This window comes from Pogonomyrmex barbatus, unplaced genomic scaffold (assembly GCF_055798465.1).
Source record: "Pogonomyrmex barbatus isolate J1 unplaced genomic scaffold, ASM5579846v1 scaffold8, whole genome shotgun sequence".
In the NCBI taxonomy this organism is placed as follows: domain Eukaryota; kingdom Metazoa; phylum Arthropoda; class Insecta; order Hymenoptera; family Formicidae; genus Pogonomyrmex; species Pogonomyrmex barbatus.
This window is the reverse complement of record NW_028297182.1, coordinates 7,953,177-7,967,886: the sequence shown is the minus strand read 5'-3', so window position 1 is coordinate 7,967,886 and position 14,710 is coordinate 7,953,177. Positions and strand designations below refer to the sequence as shown.

Below are 14,710 nucleotides of genomic sequence, written 5' to 3'. Positions count from 1 at the left end.
AGTAGTTTAATGATATACTAAAATATTATAAAAATAAATATATCTTAATAAATAAATGTAATAATTTATTTTATAAGAAATATATTTTAAGAGAAGAAATTTCAATTTCAATGTTGTTTCAATTAAAAAGAGAGAAAATTTCAATTTGAAACATGAAATTTTTAAATAATTATTATTAAATAAATATTCATCGTAAAAGTTTTATTCTTCTGGGCTCCAAATTGTTTTGATACAGCATTGGTCGGCATGTTTCCTTGTAAGGAAAGTTCCATTCACGCATGCGTCAGTATTAGCTATACATGCGTCGGAATCCATGTCAAACAGAACTTATTCAGTAGATAATACAGTTTGCACACATAAAATATTTCTTAACATATTTCTTAACACTTTTAGATAAAATAAATACGTTTTTTCCGCAATTTTTTTTATCTTTTCTCCAATGAGACTAAACAAGAGTATATTTATATATTTTAAATAAAGGTAAAGATGATAAAAATTTAACTGTAGAGAACTTTATACTTTAGTTAAAGACAACATATGTGCGAATTATGTTTCATTATTAATTTATTATTTTTTTCTTTATTGTATTATTAATACAGTAAAGAAAAAAGTACCATTATAAATTTGTAAAAATAATTGTACACTGTAAAACACACTTTGACAAAAACACACACACACACACACACACACACACACGCACGCACGCACGCACGCACGCACGCACGCACGCACGCACGCACGCACGCACGCACGCACGCACACGCAAAAGGCTAAAATAAAATATTGAATTATATATAATTTTATTATTCTTGGATAGGTACAAATAACAATGACACAAACAAAATTAATCTATTATTATACATAATAAAATTTTAGTATTGTGCGTATTTAATAATAATAAGCTAAGTCTACAATGTAAAAAATTTGAGTAAAAAATAAGTATATACAATACGAATTAGATTAAGTAATTGCCACTTTAAGTGAAATTAACATAAAGTCATCCTCCTAAAACATATTGTTTTTCTTAAGATTACACAATAGAAGATAATGATGTTCATAAATAAGAATATCGTACTTTACGTTAGTCGTAACAAGCTGCACCGATTTCAACGGAAAAACTCTGTTCGGATTTTCCGATATCTCGCAAAGCCACATCTAAGATAGGAAGTCTTACGGGTTTGTCCGTTTCATATGAGATAACAGTTTTACCCCAGTGGTTTTGATAAAACTACAAATCAATATATGAAATAAATATATGAATCAATTACAATATACAAGAAAAAAACATATAAATCAATTTATAAGAGATTACATTTTTATATGTGTTTTCCCTCCTCATTCTTCTTCCACTCCCTTTCTTTTCTACTTTCTTCTCTATTTTCTTCAACTTTACATTTGTTTCTTACACATATTTAGTTTCTTTGAATTCAAACAAATATCTATATATTTTATTACTATATATATTTTAATATACACTTTAAGCCAAATTTAGTCAATAAATAATTAATAAATATATATAATTATTTATAAGAGCGAAAAATTGATTAAAATGATAGCACACAAAAATTGACTTACTCTGCATTGATCCATTATCATCTCATATTTAAGACGCTGGTTGCCTCGTGGTGTCAATTCAACGTCATTCCAAGACAAAAGCTTCAAGCCCTTCCTATATGTTTTTCTCTCATAATCAAAGTAAGCCACACTATTTTTGCAATGATACGTGATGTTTTGAATTGCATGTTTTGAGAGCAATTGCAAGAAACTGATCTGATTACTGTCCGCCTTGTACGTAATCTGAATGCAACAATTAAATATATTTTATAAACATTTATCTAGAAATGCGTCTTATATTTTTGCAACAAATAAAAATCGAAATTAAAAGAAGTATGTAGAATAATGTAACCTTCATGCCACCATCTATCTCACTCAGCCATGTCTCTTGTTGATCAGTGATGTGAGTAATTTCTGGCGAACGCGATGGATTCGGTAAAATGCAAGTTGCACGTTTTTCAGCATCACAATATACTAAGATTGCATCTCGGATGTCTCCTTCATTTGGATCAATCCAATATTTGCCTAAATTATGCATAAATTTATATTAATTTAAATGTTCAAAAACTCAAAATATATTAATATCATTTCTTATAATTATTTTTTTATTAAAGATTTTTATTAGCTTCAATTTTTCTTAAATAAAATTTCATTATTTAGAGATATTATATGTGTAATATTTTTTTAATTTTACATATTTGATTTTAATAAAACAAAATTCAAATTTTGAAAAATTAAAACAGACGATACAGTAATACAATACAGTATATACAAATTGTAACTATTAAAATTTACCAGATAATTTTTTCGGATAGGCGACAAATAGATCTCGACAGGTTTTCGCCGGAGAATTCTTTTCACCATCTGGTTTTACTAATTTTTGGAATGACAATTTTAGATTTTCATATGCTTTTAAAAGCAATTCTCTTCGTTCCTTTTCAGTAATATCTTTATTAAATATTCTTGGTGGTTCATCACCAAGTGGATCTGGTCCCTTAGTTTGACCTCTTCCTGTAATAGATAATTTTTAGTTATAATATTTCCAAATCTACGAAATTTTTTTTAGGTTTGATTATTTATTATACATCAAAAAATTTAAATAATATAAGAAAATCTAAAGAAATCTAAAAGACTATTTGAGTGATATTTTGATGATTTAAATAATATTGTGGCGGCCACTCATGTACACGACCGTGTGGCCTCTCCACGAAGGCGCGAATTATATACACTTTCTCGCGTTTAGCTTTCACCGCAACTACATGTAAGGCCGATCACGGTCACCATTATCAACCTCAGTCGCCTCTCGATAGCCATGGGCTATGTGATATGGCAACACCTTTTTGGAGCTTCGGGGCCAGCTCCGTGCCAACGCTCATATAATCGATAAGACTAGCAAGATCGACTGGTCATCCGGTCGTACTCCGCTCCCGGCAGTCAACGTCGAACACTCGCGGTCGTCAACGCCGAGTTACCGCGGTTGTCAACGCCATTGCATCGGCCGTCAAAGCCGAGTATCTTCGCGGCCGTTAACGCCGCCGTAATCTATCCGACTTCAGGCGATCACTAGCTGCCGATCAACACCGTTCCCGATCATCGAGTTTCGCATCGCCTGCCGGCACGGAGGGTCACGAATCTCGGTGCCACTCATGACTGATCTCCCTCCGGAAAAGAGCACTTCCGAATTCCCTCACAATATTTTAAACATTTATAATATTCGAAAATTAATCTATATATCTATATATATCTATATGAATTATATCTATAAATATATAAATTAATTAAAACATACCTAGAAGTATTGCTAGAGATGCAGCATCGTAATCAAAACCAACTTCTCCAGGAGGACCAGGTGGTCCGGGAGGTCCTGGTAAACCTGGTAATCCATAACGACCTTTTTCTCCAGGTGGACCTCTTGGTCCGGAATGTCCTTCAGGTCCGATAGGTCCTGGACTACCTTCTCGTCCAGGACTACCTCTAATACCTGGTTCTCCATTTTTACCAGGAGATCCTGGCAAACCAGGTAGACCCTGTTCTCCTGCTAAACCGGGAGATCCAGGCAATCCTTGCAAACCAGTAAATCCTCGATGTCCTTTAGCTCCTTTCGGTCCCTCTTCTCCGCGATCACCTTTTGCGCCTTCAGGACCTGCTAGGCCAGGTTTTCCGGAAGATCCCTGAAATTATTATATATTTAAATATTATCATATACATATATACGAAATTTATATCTAAATTATTGTTAAAAAAGTTTTTTGTTTCTTAAAAATTAATTTAATTAAATAGAATATTTTTAATTTTATTACTAATTATTTTCAGTTAATTAAAAAGTGATTACAACTATCAAAGTCATATGCTTTACCTGCGGACCTTCTATGCCTTGCGGTCCTGTTTCACCTTTGGGACCACGTTCTCCAGTAGGTCCAGTAGGTCCAGTGGCTCCAGGTGGCCCCTATTAAAAGCAAAATGGATTAATATTGATATAATATTACTATTTTATTATATTTACATAGAAAGAAATTAAAAATTATAACGCACTGGTAGGCCAGGAGGGCCTGTTGGCCCTATAACACCAGGTGCTCCAGGTGGTCCCTTGTCACCTGGTCGGCCTCCTATTCCCGGTGGTCCTGGCCTTCCAACTGGTCCTTCCGGTCCTGCTTCTCCAATATGGCCAGGAGGACCTGGAGAACCTTTTAATCCAGGAGGTCCGGGCGGGCCTTCTATTCCTGGTTTTCCAGGTTGCCCTATTTCACCCTACGATAGGATTATTTTGATAAATTATAGTATTAAATTATTTATATTAGAAAAAGTTGTATACTAAAATAGTTCATATACTAAAATAGTTATAAGTAAAATATAATAAAAGTATATAATAAAAATATATAATAAAAGTATAGTAAAAATATATAATAAAGATAATTTATAACAATAAATAAAAGACTAATACAAAATTAAAGTATAACTACATATACATTATTTAAATATAATTTCATATTTTTACTTACAGGAATTCCACGTAATCCTCTTTCTCCTGTAGGACCAATAGAACCAGGTAAACCTGGTAACCCTCTTTCGCCGGGTGGACCTTGAGGTCCTTGAGGACCCGTTAACCCTTGAGGGCCTGGGGATCCACTTTCGCCTTTAAATCCATCTATTCCAGGAGGGCCAGGAATACCAATTGGACCTGGATTTCCAGGACGTCCAGTATCGCCTGGATCACCTTTAACACCAGGCAATCCTGGAGCACCAGATGGTCCTATATTTCCTGGTGATCCCTATATAATATTTTTAATCTTAATGTATTATGTTCATTCATTCTTTAGTCTATAATATTCTATTCATTTCACGACATATTTTATTTACATTAAAATTTAATTCGCAGATATTAAGAACTTACTGGTGGTCCAACATGTCCATTGATGCCAGGTGGCCCCATTAAGCCAGGTTCGCCACGTGCACCAGGTTCACCTCTAATTCCTTTAGCACCAGTATGTCCGATAGGTCCAGGTGGTCCAATTTCGCCGCGATTACCTATTAATTAATATGATTTATATGTATTTATATATATATATATATATATATATATATATATATATATACAAAATAATTTTATATCATGTAATATTATATATTATATTATATATCTCTTAAATATGACATATATAAATAATTATGTCAATTATTATTAATTATAATAATTTAGCTCCACTTGTTACCAGGCTGTCCAGGACTTCCTTGCTCTCCTTTTAAGCCCGGATATCCTCTATCGCCTTTCACACCAGGAAGTCCGATTAATCCTTGTGGACCTGGAGAACCCTGCGAACCTTGCAATCCAGGAAGACCTCTTTCTCCTGGATTACCAGGAGCTCCAGTTTCACCAATAGGACCTGGAGAACCCGGATCGCCTCGTTCCGCTGATTCTCCAGGAGGACCAGGAGGTCCAATTTCTCCTTGTGGACCACGCTCTCCAATGTGCCCTGGGGCATTCAAATAAAGTAGTATTAAATTTTTAACAAAAATAAGTTTTATTAAAAAATTATTAAATTAAATTGATGTTTATATTTTGCAAATTAATTTTATTATTTATTTAACACAAATATAAACAAATATAAAATGTTACCTGGTGGACCTTCAGGGCCCATTAGTCCAACCATACCCCTTTCTCCTTTCTGTCCAGATTCTCCAATTGATCCTTTCGCACCAGGAAACCCCGGCAAACCTGGTAAACCAGTATTTCCTCTATTTCCTTTAGGCCCTGGTAAACCCTAGAGAATATAATACTTAAATAGATATATAAAAATGTTCTTATCTCTTGCAATAATACGTACAATTTATATCATAAAAAAATTTTAAAATAATAAATTGAATCAATAATCCATTGTAAATTAAATTTAAATTTAAAAGCTGATTATTATTTAAAAATTTATTTTAAAGATTCAAAATAAAAATTTCTTATAAAATCTTATACAATTTAAAAATAAGATTTTTAATTATGTTTATTCTAATTTTAGACACTTTTTACATATACATTTTACATATACATTTTACATATACATCTCGTAATAAATAACATAAATAACATAAATAGATAATAACAACCTACAGTGAGACCATCAGCTCCTTGCGCCCCAAGTTCTCCTTTAAATCCCATAGGTCCAGGTAATCCCATGAGTCCTCGTTCTCCCGGAAGACCTCGCTCGCCTCTATTACCAACTAATCCCGGTGGACCAGGACGTCCTTGTACTCCTGCTTGTCCATCTTTACCTGGAATACCCGGATTACCGTCGGCGCCTGGAAGACCCTGTACATAAATAATATATATTTAATTCGCACGATAAGGTATATTGTTTCATTCTAAATTATGAAAAATAATTTATTTACATACTTGAAAACCTCTGGGTCCAACAGGTCCTGCAGGACCTCGCGCACCATCATTGCCTGATGGACCTGGTGGACCTTGTGCTCCTGCAGGTCCTTCTTTACCAGCATCTCCCCTTGGACCGGGCGGACCTGGATTGCCAGGCTCACCATCCTTCCCACGTTCTCCCTAATATAATAAAAATTTGAAAAAGTAAAATAAAAACTGCGTTTGTATAATATACGAAATTATTTTCACAAACAAATTTCTAATATATTTATTTTGCTATACCTAACATGTTTACAAAAATTAATATTTAATTACAGGATATCCTCTTTCTCCTGATGATCCTAATAATCCTGGTAAACCTTGCGGTCCAGGAGGCCCCTGCTCTCCAGGTTTGCCATCTGCACCTTGAATTCCACGTTCTCCAGGGTTACCTGGTTTCCCAGGGACTCCAGGTCTACCCATTAGACCACGTGCACCCTAGAATTTTTATTTATATATTAATTATAATATTTTTCACAAAACATGTGTATATACTATGTGTATATACTATTATTATAAAACCTATTATTATAAACCTGTAATCCTGGAGGTCCAGGTAATCCAGAATCTCCTGTGGCGCCTTTTGATCCAACAGGTCCTATAGGACCACGATCACCAGATTGTCCTGACAATTTATTTATGATTCTTTATAATTATTACATTATTTTCTTACATTATTTTTTTGAGGAAGCAAGAATTTCCTCATAACATAAACGATATTTTTTAAATTTTGTAATAAGCAAAAAATTTGATCATCAAAAACTAAAAAAAAAATTTTAATTAAATGAAATACTGAATAAAATACTATAAATTACCTCTAATATTTTTATGATTTATATAATTGAAATTTGTATTGTTGTATTGAATAAATTTTCTTCATTGTATAATTTTAAATAATTTTTTATATAATTTTTATATAAAATAAATTTGTAATAGTTGTTATTGAATAAACATACGAAATTTTTATTTTTAATTTATATATAACATTTTATGTTAATATGTATGCAACCTTTAGGTCCGACAGCACCATCCTGACCAGGAAGACCCCGCGCTCCAGATGGACCACGTTCTCCAGGAGGCCCCACAGCACCATCCTGGCCGCGTATCCCTCTTTTACCTCTTTTACCTTCGTTTCCAGGAGGTCCTGGAAGTCCACGCGGACCAGGCATTCCTGCATCTCCTTTGACACCAGCGTCACCTTTAAAACCTCTTTCACCAGGAAAGCCCTGAAAGAAGATCGTCAAGATTTTATATGACATAAGACATAATTTTCACAGTTTTCGTTTAATTATGCGTACAGGTGCTCCTTTAGCGCCAGAAACACCAGGACTGCCTGGTATCCCTGGTTGACCCCGAATACCCGGAAATCCAGGTAAACCAATGGATCCTATGGCTCCAGTGGCTCCTTTTTCGCCAGGAATTCCATCTTTGCCTTGAGGCCCTTGTGGACCAGTTTCACCAGGTTGTCCTGGACGGCCATTTTCACCTTTATTATAAAACATTAATTAAAATTGAGAAAATTAATATGACATCAAGTAAATATATGTAGTTATAAAAAAATATATTTATTAAAATATATTTATAACTAAAAAGTTTTGTCTTTATTTAAATAAAAATTAAAATGACTTACCTCTCGGACCTTGCAAACCTTGACTTCCTGTCGATCCTTGTGGTCCTTGATCACCCTTAATTCCAGGATTACCTGGGAAACCAGGTAAACCAGGTTTACCTATACCACCCTATAAGCAATATTGATATTATAATTAAACAAAATAAACATAAATATACTTATATTTAAATATACATATTTAGATAAATAAATATTATTTAGATATATGAACATCTAGAAGGAATTGAATAATTTTTTAAATATCTTTATATGTGAAATAGCTTAGTCAATATATGTATTTATATGTATACAAAATGCATATAAAATTGTATGTAAATTGAGTAAAATTAGTTATTTACGGGTTGCCCGGGCGGTCCAGCAACTCCATCGAGACCTCTTGTTCCAGGAGGGCCTGGCGGACCTTCTCTACCTCTTTCACCTCGGGGCCCAGCTGGACCCTGCAACAATAATAATTGATATTTGTACACAAAAAAATATTTTATATATGATTTTTACATTTTTACTATTAAAATTTTTTCTTATAATTATATAACATATTTCTAAATAATAAATAATAAATTTATTTAAAATGTCTTAATTACATTTACATACCGTTGGTCCTACTGGTCCCATTGGTCCAGGCGAGCCCATAAATCCTTTCTCACCAGGAGCGCCTTGTTCTCCTTTAGCACCGTCTAGACCTGGGAAACCACGATGGCCTTTTATACCTGGAAACCCAGGCATTCCAGAAAGACCACGTGGTCCCACAGGACCAGGCAAGCCCGGTGGACCTATCTCGCCATCTTCTCCACCGGCACCCTATGATTAATAAAATAAAATATTTTAATTAAATATAATACATAATTTATAATTATATATATATTATAATATAAATAAAGATACATATATATTTTGCAGATGCAATTGAATTAATATAAGAAAATATAAAAAATTATTTTAAAGAAATAAATTAAACTTATATAAAAGTATTATATATTAAGTATTATATTAAGTATTATATTATATTATATAAATTATATATTAAAAATAATCTTACATCTTTTCCGGGTAATCCTGGTGGACCATTAGGACCTGGCATGCCAGGGGGACCTGCAGGACCGGGCTCACCAGTTTCACCACGTGCGCCATGAAAACCTTGAGGACCAGTGGGACCGGGTAAACCTAAAATAATTGGTACAAATATGTAATGTTTAATTTAAATTCAAAATACAAATAATATATTCAAAAATATTTTTAAATAACATTTATATAACATTTAAATTATATTTTAAATTATACAACATTTTTAAGGTCAACAACTATTTAAGAAACATGTTAAATCTTAAAAGCGTATTGCCTACCTGGGGGACCTGGCGGACCTGGTGGACCTGGCGAACTTGGCATCGGAAGCCACGGGAAATCACTCCCGGTTGGTCCTTTATCTTGATTTGCTTGAGACAAAGCCAATTGTTGATAATATAGGGATATCTATTATTATCAACATATTTAGATACATTAATAAGTTATTATATATCAATGTAAATGTCATATGACGCATGTAACATATTTAATATAAATTAATTAAATTATTTAATAGAAACCTATAAATAACATTGTTACATAATATAAATATAATATAATATAAAAAAATAACATAAAGGAATGATATAAAAATGAAAATTATTAAAGAAAATTTCTTACATTTGGTGCAGGTCCTGGAGGTCCAGGTGGTCCTGGGATCCCAGGAATACCAGGCTGTCCAGGATATCCCGCGGTACCGGGACGACCAATGTCTCCAGGTCGACCAGATTCACCCTTATTTGTAAATATTATTCTTTCATAAATTTGTATAGAACAATTTTTTTAAAATTGTTAATTATAATTAATTTTACAATTACTCACCCATGGACTTTGTACTGTCACAGAATTATATACATTACCCTCACCCGATAATATTTCAGAGGTAGGTGAAACCTGAAAAAAAGAATTAACAATCGCTATACATTTTACAGAATTTGATTTCTATAATTTATTTTTATTATCGGATACTAAATAATACTTACTAAATAATTTTGTTTAGAAGTAGAAGTAGTTATCCCTAAATCTGTAGAATATATAAAATTAAAATTCAAATTTCAAGGTAGAAAATAAAAATACTTTATTCTAATCATTTATTTAACCTCTTTCATTTTTGTTTTATTTTTTTATTATAAAAGAATGTTTCAAACTAATTCTATTTACCATGGTCATAAAATCGAGTTGTTGCAATAGCTGGTGAATCTGTAAGTGTTTTTGATTTACGCATGAAACTTTCTCCTGGTTTTTTGGGCCATTCTACATTCAATAATTATAAGCTATTAATTATAATAATTCTGCTATAATTAATCAAAATATTTTATTTAATTTTATTTATAATAATTTTTTTTATATTATTTTTTATATTAAAATAAAACTTCCGCTTACCCGAAAGTCGTGTAATACTAGTGGGTGCCACAGGTGGTGGCAATGTCGTCGTGGTTTCTAAACAAATAATTGTCATTATCAATAATCATTATCAACAAATCTAAAAAGACTTAAAAATTATTACTGTCAAAGAAGTCTAATTAATAATGTAATAACGAGAAATTATACAAATTTAATACGAATTTGCAAAGTCGAAATAGTTATTATAGCATTTTTAATATCTGCAAAAAAGAAGAAGCTAAACCAGAAACTATCTCTATGTAGTTGTGAATTGTATTCATAATTAAATTGCATTCATAATTAATAAATTGAACTAAATGGTATTAATTAGATTACTCTGATTAAAACAAGAGATTAATTATTTTATATGGCGTCTTAACAAGATTAATGTCTAGTATAAGACTTCCGGTGTTTCTTAAGAGAATTGTTGTTTAAACAATTCTATAGATTTATAAATATATTCTTATTTATTTATAGATAAATTTACATTGCTATTATGATAATTACTATGATAATTAAGAAAAATAAATTTGCAGATTATTAAACAAGATAATAAAAAATCATGCAAAATCATCACAAAATAGCTTGATTAGTAAAAAATTCTATTTAAAAATTTTTTTTTTATTTGAGACAATTCTAATTCTTACTTTAGAATTTAACTTTACCAATTTTACTTTAATTTAAAATTGAAATAATTTTTTATTTTTGAATAAGAAAATCTATAATAAATATTACATGACTAGTGTGCAATTTGATTTTTATAAACAGGAATTAAAGCTTATTATATTTTCTTTTATATAATGATATCATGATTATCAAGAAGAAAATATTCTTAGATTTATTACATAATATATTTGCCTGTTCTCAAAAATAAAAAAGAAATTAATAAATAAAAAATAAAACTTAAAATTAAAATTCTTAAATTAAAAGTCTGTCCCTCTTTTTTCTTTATTAAATAATCTAATATTGTTACATTAAATGAGATACTTACCATTTTTTTCGTCATAGCCATCATAGTCATAATCATAATCATATTCGTCAGGCTGCTGAACCTCGTGCTCTAGTTTGGATCGTTGTTTCCTCAACCGATTCTTTTTGGCGTTTACTAGATACGGCAAAAGCAGCAGTAACTGAATCACGAGAAGTCTTGTGATTAGCTCTAGGGTCCGCCGCCTCATCGTGAAGTTTCTCTACCTTCCAGGGATGGAAAAGTGGACTTCACTAAAGAACGGAGAAAGTATGAATTCTAGTCCTGATTCGCCTGCATCGCAAGACTGAGGGCAACTAGATCCATTGCAACCAGCGTGTCATCTATTTAGCAGATGCTCTACATGATGTAGGGGAGGTCATCATCCTCCATTTTAACGCGATACTCCCGTCGTCTTATCCCGCGGCTATCCCTTTCATTGTCCCTCTCCATCCCTTCCCTTTCCTTGACTCTACCGCTTCTTCATATCCTTCCTTTCACATTTACTCTCATTTACTCTCATTTATGTTTTTTCTCTTTTTCTCTAGAAAGAGGGAAATGAATTTAACATTTGACAAAATAAGTCATTCACTTTTAAACCTCATATAAGCTTTGTTGTCAAAGATATTTTTTTATTTCGTCGATCTCTAAGCAGAGATCTATAAATTACGAATATTAAGAATAAAACAGAATAAAAATATTTCTTCAAAAATAATCATCGCTTTTGAGAAATATTAAGTTTCAGAAATTTTTATCTGCATACAAACTGTTTAATTTTTTATTCTTTCGTCTATTATTATTATTATCTATCTATTATTATTAATCTTCATAATTCATTAATCTCAATCTGATCGGACAAAAAATTTATCGAGAGAAATATTAATCAATATTTGATAATAGTTCAAAGTATTTTTTACTTATTGTTAATTAGCAAATAGTAATTTAACACCTGAAAATTAATTTAGGATTAATTTTAAATAATAGTTATTTAATATTTATATGCTTCATCATTTTTAATAATTGTAAATATTTATAAAAAATTTTATAAAATAAAAAAATTTATATATTTCAATGTATTTTTAAAATCGTATCATAATGAATTTATAAAAATCTAAAATAGACCATTTATTTTGTATATTGACAATATGGCATGACATAATGGAGGTCATCACTTTGTCAAGGGTTGTGCACTATTGGATTTACTTCATTTTTTAATTAATATATTTTTTGCAAATAAAGTTTAATTGCAATTATAAGTTTGCATCAATTTATCTCAGAATAAAAAAATTATACAGAATTTATCCATTACTTGTATTTCTATTACATTGCAGATTCAACTGTTATAAATATTAATTTATTTATGCCTAATCTATTTTCATCTAATATAAAGTAAAGTAAGTAAAATAAAGTAATAATTAATTTAAATAAATAATTTAAGTTATCATTTAAAAGACTCATAATAGCATAAAGTAACGTTTCGAAGACTTAACCTTTTATTAAGAGATATGAAAAAACTTTTAAAAATTATGAAAGTCAAAACACCATAATTTATGATGCATATTTTTTATTTTTTTATTCTTTTTTAATTAATAATTTTATTTAATTATATTAATTATATAGGATTCTAGAATATAAAAACTATTATATTTTTATAGAATCTTTTAATGTTAAATAATCAAAATTTGTTAAAATCTTCACTTTGCATGCGTCGAATCCAGCACAATGATTGAAGCACAAGCTGCAACGACCTAGTTCGCGATTAGTGTTCTGTCTCATTTTTATCGGTTAGCGCCAGAGAAGCATTCGGACTCCGATATGCGACCGTTTCCATTAATAAATTTATTAAACGACAATCATCATTTTGGCCGCATTCTCGGAGCGTGCGTCTTATTTTACAAGGCGTTAAGTGCAATAGTCTATATTGACCTATACTTCCTCCGTTGGCGACTATAAATCAGAATTACTACTATGTTTAATTCGAGTAACCAGGACAATGAATTTGGCACAGTTTTATCGTAGATTTCACATTGACATCCAATTAAAAATACTACGCTCTTACTAAAGCTTTTGTTTTTTCACTACAATCAAATCATGGTATCAGAAACAAAAACGGAAACTTTAAAATAATTTTAAGAAAATAATTGACTTTAATACAATACTTAATTTTATGCCAAATATATATTAACCCTAACAGCACATGTAGATTCTGAGAATATTTAGAGAATATTGCAAAAGCAGATTACATATTTATATTTCCTTTTTATTTGAAATACATATTATACATAAAAACTGTACTAAAAATATCCGTTTGTTTAAATTTTTTTATTATCTGAGAAATATATCTATATTTAATACATCTATATAATTAAGGAATATGAGATATAAATCTCTGTGTATCTCTGTATATATTTCTCAGATATTCGTACTGTAAGTTAGAACACAATCTTAATATGTATTAAAAAAAAGAAAAAAATTGGACAAATGTAACATATTTTTTATATAATGTAATGTATATCTCAAATAAGAAAAGAATATATTTTCGCAATATTTTCCGAATAGTCTCAAAATCTTTACATACATGTTAGAGAATATATATAAAAAAATTAATAAAATCTAATTGCATGTTTAAAACATGTAGAGTACAAAATTAATATAAAAAATACAAATCTAAGTTATTTTATTTTGTATTCGGCATTTAATTATTTTTATCTTCCATTATTACAGCTGAAATACAATATAAGTCAGATATACACATCAGATATACACTGATGAAAATGACAGATCTGAATGCGAGCATTAATGCAATCATAGAGATGCGGTAATTGCTCTAAATATTGTAGTAATTCTTCAAACGCGTGCACGTGACGTTATAACAGCAACTCATCTCAGAAAGATATATGTAAATTGTGTTATATGTTTATTTAAACTAGAATAAAAAGAATATTTTTTTAAGTATTTTGCATTAAAAATATTTTATTTCACATTACTATATTATAATGTTATTTTATGTTAGCAATTTACATATGCACTTACATATGCTCTTATTTTTAATAATCACATACACACACAAATTACAGATAATGTGTAATACAAATTAAATTAAATTATTTAATATAATATATTTAATAATAAAATTAATTTTAATATATAAACCCAGATCATAAAAAACAGGTAGGTTAATTTAATGTAACTCGTTAAAATTATTTAAAACTGACTT

At 30.4% G+C, this 14,710-nt stretch overlaps 1 protein-coding gene across 3 annotated transcripts; it reads right to left on the bottom strand.

Annotated features, from left to right (window-relative positions):
* Nucleotides 1–39: 39 nt before the first annotated feature.
* On the bottom strand, nucleotides 40–12,484 carry LOC105432212 (uncharacterized). Of its 3 annotated transcripts, none has more exons than XM_011646912.3 (29): nucleotides 11,518–12,481; nucleotides 10,527–10,583; nucleotides 10,305–10,397; nucleotides 10,127–10,167; nucleotides 9,966–10,037; nucleotides 9,765–9,878; nucleotides 9,425–9,551; nucleotides 9,121–9,245; nucleotides 8,676–8,882; nucleotides 8,423–8,521; nucleotides 8,085–8,193; nucleotides 7,753–7,940; nucleotides 7,464–7,680; nucleotides 6,991–7,079; nucleotides 6,731–6,892; nucleotides 6,434–6,595; nucleotides 6,152–6,349; nucleotides 5,669–5,813; nucleotides 5,265–5,525; nucleotides 4,946–5,079; nucleotides 4,554–4,823; nucleotides 4,087–4,302; nucleotides 3,911–4,000; nucleotides 3,344–3,725; nucleotides 2,350–2,565; nucleotides 1,907–2,079; nucleotides 1,576–1,797; nucleotides 1,081–1,228; nucleotides 40–1,005 (listed from the first exon to the last, which is right to left on the bottom strand). In XM_011646912.3, exons 1-28 carry the CDS (start codon nucleotides 11,702–11,704, stop codon nucleotides 1,082–1,084), a joined length of 4,503 nt encoding a protein of 1,500 aa, XP_011645214.2. In that variant the 5' UTR covers nucleotides 11,705–12,481; the 3' UTR covers nucleotides 40–1,005; nucleotide 1,081. The 3 variants fall into 3 exon arrangements, 2 of the variants coding, with proteins under 2 accessions (XP_011645214.2, XP_011645213.2); XR_016141186.1 differs by lacking the exon at nucleotides 40–1,005 and adding an exon at nucleotides 1,313–1,439 and having other exon boundaries at nucleotides 1,217–1,228; nucleotides 11,518–12,484; XM_011646911.3 differs by lacking the exon at nucleotides 40–1,005 and having other exon boundaries at nucleotides 1,076–1,228; nucleotides 11,518–12,480.
* Between the last annotated feature and the right edge of the window lie 2,226 nt (nucleotides 12,485–14,710).